The following is a 4,350-nucleotide window of genomic DNA, read 5'->3' as shown; positions in this document are numbered from 1 at the left end:
AATTGAAGCCACCATGACTAGATATCAGATTAGTAAGATCACGACACACCTGGTTCACAAAAACATCTATACAAGTTGGGTCCCCCAACGGAGGCATCTTTAGGCTTTTGTTTCTGAGTGAGGTAAACGGGCCTTTGCCCTCCTGGGGAATACTATCACTCAGGCTGTATAGAAGGCGAACATCTTGAAGGATGTCGGGTGAAATACCCATCTCCTTGCTCTCTCGCCTAGCCACAAGCGCAAAATGTTTGCGCCATTTAAGCTTTCTGGCAAAGAGATGGATATCTCTAACCCAGTTGAAGAGGCTGAAGCTAGAGGTGGGGACAAAGGACAGGCCCCTGCTAAGTAAACACATCTCTGGGTCCTGCAATTGTTGGTTAGAGAGGTTGATTATTTGGTTATGTTGCCCACTCCCTTGTTGGTCTGGGGTGGTGATCTTTGAGGCCCTCGGTTGCGTAGGGGGTAGGGTGTTTCTAAAAAATCGGACCCACCCTGATCCTGTCTTCCTCTCTGATTATTCCTTCCTCCTCTACCCCTGTTATTTTGAGTTTTCTTATAGCCCCTTCCCCTACCTCTGTGTGTCTGACCACTCTCCTTCTCGTTTTCTGAGACCTCTGTATCGCTAGATGAGGCGTCCACGTCTGGACGTCTGGTCTGCGATGTGTTGCGATCTAGTGTGGAATATACCTTATTATCCCGAAAGTCTTGTAGATCTCTATTAAATTGGCGATGTTTTCGCTCTTTGAGGTGAAACTGAAATTTGTCAATAGTGTTCTTCAGTTGTAGTTCCTTATTGGCAAAGTCAGCTTCCCCCCCAAATTTCTGTGTATTCTTATCTGCCCCATAAATTCAAGGATTAGGGAAACTTCTAATACCGCCAGTCGGTCTGAGCAAAGTGTCAGAAAGAGTACCTCCTTGGTTAATTTAATGGGAAAAGGTTAAGAAAGTCATGGGAACAGGTTAGATATGTGTGCATCTGACATTCCTGAACATTTAAATTTCATATATGAAACAACAGTGCCATCAAGTGGTAGATGGGCAGAAGTTTCTAAGGAATGCCAGTTAAATGACATCATCCCCATGATTAACATACGTCACACCCACCTTATCTAAGTGGAAATCCCTAATCCAAGAGGGGATGGAACATAGATAAGGATTAGAATATCTGATCCAGTTTTGGGGGGGATCAGGAATCATCATCACTTCACACGTCATAAAACGTACCACAGGACGTCACAGATCTTCACCACCTCCAGTCCTAAGAAAAGCTCCCTACACCCTAAGGAATTCTTCCAGGGACACACCCGAGACTCGCAGAAAGAAACTGACAGATCTAAATCTTGGAAAGCTGGGTCCCTTCTAAAAGCTCTTTATCCCAAAGCCAGGGGTAATGTATAATTTATTTCATTTGCAGTAATTATAAATCGCTCCAATGGGCATATAATTGAGACCCCATTATTAGGTGGTCAATAGTGTTAAAACAGTAATTTTATGGGAAATTTTAATGAACGTGCACATCATTGGAATTTTCTGTAATATTTCTATCAGAGTAGGATCTCTGATCGTATTTTATTATCCGTAGTTAGGCCAACGGGCGTATTTATAAGGTGTCTCTTACTGCCATATTCTTTGATTGAGCATAAGGGACTTTCCACAGACTCATTTCTAATTGGTAATAATTTGATAAAAAAAAGAGTAGCATTGTATTGTACTTGGTGTAGTAAATTAAGTGAACCTGGCGTAAACGGTGGAGCACCATCTTGTAGTCAATTTTGATATTGTCCTTGTATTAATTTGTATGCCACTTTTACTGTATATATTTGTAATAAATTATATTTTATATAATTAACTGCACCCTGTTTCATTAGCTGCACAAATTGACTTTAGATCTCATCAATAAAAGAACTGGCGTTTATATGTTCGCCAATCAAAATTTTCATATTTCATAAAAATATGAAATCATAATTTTTATGATTTCATATCTTATATGAAATAAATACCTGACAAGCTGTATGAAAGGAAAGCACGCTTGCTGTCTCCTTTCTCTCTTCTTGCTTGCTGCTGCTGCTATGTCTAGAGAGACGGGAGATGGCACTGTTCATGCTTTCCCTTCTTACAGCTGTTCGGCGGGGGTGTCAGACCCCCACCGATCTGATATTGGTGACCTATCTTGAGGATAGGTTATCAATATTAAAAGCTCAGAGAACCGTTTTACTACAGGAAAAGTACATTTCAGTATTTAATTTTTTTTATTTATGCTTTCTCCCTTTTTATAATCTATTCCTGATTTTGACTTCCAAAACTGCACCAGGAAATGTGACTGTGTGGCTGTACCCTAACAGTGAGACACTATATTATGGGTATTTTACTTCCACAGTAACAATGAGACAATAATCATAACAGTTTAGAATCAAAATTTTTCTTATTTTTTTTTGTAGCTACTCTTCAGAATATACAATATTTGTGTATTTTTAAGTTATTCTGAATATTTCAAAACAAAGTAAAAGCAATCTCTAGAAAGGGGATGAAAAAAACAACACAAAACAAAGTAAGTGCAATATTGCAATGATCACCTGTAATATTATATGGCACTTAGGCAGGTTATCTTGCACCTGGCGACATGTTAAATTCACTTCCTATACTTGTTTTTAACCTTGGTTCTCAGGGTAATCATGCATAAAGAAAAACAATAACTGTGTGTTTAATTACTGCATATAACAACATTTGGATGTATGATCTGTTTGTAAAACCACTTTAGATATGTAATCTCCAAAATGACTCATATGCTGTAACACATAGGCTATTAGCACTTGGGTTTTTCTTCAGTAAATTACTTCCTCTTTTCTGCATTCAAAGTTGGCTTTTCGTATTCTTTGGCATTTGTTTCGAAAGTCAACACCATCTCAACAATGTCATATGCGAGGCTTCAAAACAACCAGAACACAAGCAACTTCAGATGTTGTTTGTTCCAAGAACCTATTCTCTTCTACCTTCTTCCTCCCATTCTAATTCTAATCATTGTGTTGGGATCTATTTTCAACTTCATTGCTCTGTGGGCATTTTGCTTCCACATCAAGTCATGGAAGGCCAGCACTGTTTATCTCTTCAACTTGTCTATGGCCGATTTTCTTCTCATTATCATACTGCCTTTTAGAACAGACTATTATCTGAAGCAAGAGCACTGGATTTATGGAGATGTCCCATGCAGAGTAATGCTTTTCATGCTTGCAATGAACAGGGCAGGAAGCATCTTCTTTCTTACTTTGGTTGGACTAGACCGGTACTTTAGAGTTGTTCATCCACATAATAACATCAACTCTTTGTCCACCAAGACTGCTGCCCTTATTTCATGTGGTGTGTGGTTTACAACCATTGCAATGACTGCCTTGATTTTGACTGAAGACCACCTTCAAGAAGACCCATCAAGCAATAAAAAATGTAAAAGTTTTATGGTGTGTCCTGCTGCCTCATGCTGGCATGACCTGATCTTCATTCTTCAGTTTTTTCTCCCACTGTGCATTATCCTGTTTTGCTCTTACAGTATCATATGGAGACTCAGACAGAGGAACCTGGACAGAGATTCAAAGATAAGAAAATCAGTCAAATGTATCATATCTGTTGGAATTGTGTTCATTATATGTTTTTTACCAAGTGTCTCTACCAGGATTGAAATCTTAAGGCTCTTGGCATCTCCACAAATGAATGACTGCAGTATATACAGAACTGTAGACACCGCATTTTATATTACAGTTTGCTTAACATACATGAACAGTATGTGCAACCCTTTGGTTTACTTCTTCTCTAGTCCATCTTTCAGCATATTTTACCTAAAGATCATGAGATGTTCAAACCAATCTGATTCAGATGCAGTTCCTACCATTACAAACAATATAACATGTAACAATCAGCAACAGACACAAATTGGATGAAGGAGGTCTATTCTACATTTCTAGAGCTTTGTTTCTGCCAGTATTTTTATGTTGTTTCCTACGATTTAACTGTGACTTTATTAGGCATGTTAAAAATCAGAACAAACCTTTAACACTACTCTCTTGATATTGCTCAGTTTCAAGGGAATTACTGACATTGTATTCTATCCACTACTTTATTGTATTCCTTATAATATTGCTTAATTTGCTGGTCATATTAATTAGTATTCTACCAAGGCGTAGTATAGAAAGAGCTTTGGGAGTTTAAAAAAAAGTGCAGGGTGTTGTTGATTTTGTATTATTCTGGTTGCTTTAGCATGTTATTGAACTGTGTAATTTACCAATGTACACATAAATGTATTCAATTATATTTTTAAGTACAACTTAAGAAGCATTATAGGACATTTCTATTGATTGCAGC

At 38.0% G+C, this 4,350-nt stretch overlaps 1 protein-coding gene across 1 annotated transcript; it reads left to right on the top strand.

Moving 5' to 3' along the window:
• The first annotated feature begins 2,909 nt into the window (after window positions 1–2,909).
• Window positions 2,910–3,929, top strand: LOC120990762 (hydroxycarboxylic acid receptor 2-like). The gene has a single exon (XM_040419664.1). The coding sequence runs from the start codon at window positions 2,910–2,912 to the stop codon at window positions 3,927–3,929; it is 1,020 nt and encodes a 339-aa protein (XP_040275598.1).
• The last annotated feature ends 421 nt before the right edge of the window (window positions 3,930–4,350 follow it).

The sequence above is a fragment of the Bufo bufo genome, chromosome 2, assembly GCF_905171765.1.
Source record: "Bufo bufo chromosome 2, aBufBuf1.1, whole genome shotgun sequence".
Classification (NCBI taxonomy): domain Eukaryota; kingdom Metazoa; phylum Chordata; class Amphibia; order Anura; family Bufonidae; genus Bufo; species Bufo bufo.
The sequence above is the reverse complement of the archived record's forward strand: the minus strand, read 5'-3'. Positions and strand labels throughout refer to the sequence as shown.

Bases quoted from the DNA above. Each gene is read 5' to 3' on its own strand.
- LOC120990762 (XM_040419664.1), top strand. From the start codon at position 2,910: ATGTCATATGCGAGGCTTCAAAACAACCAGAACACAAGCAACTTCAGA.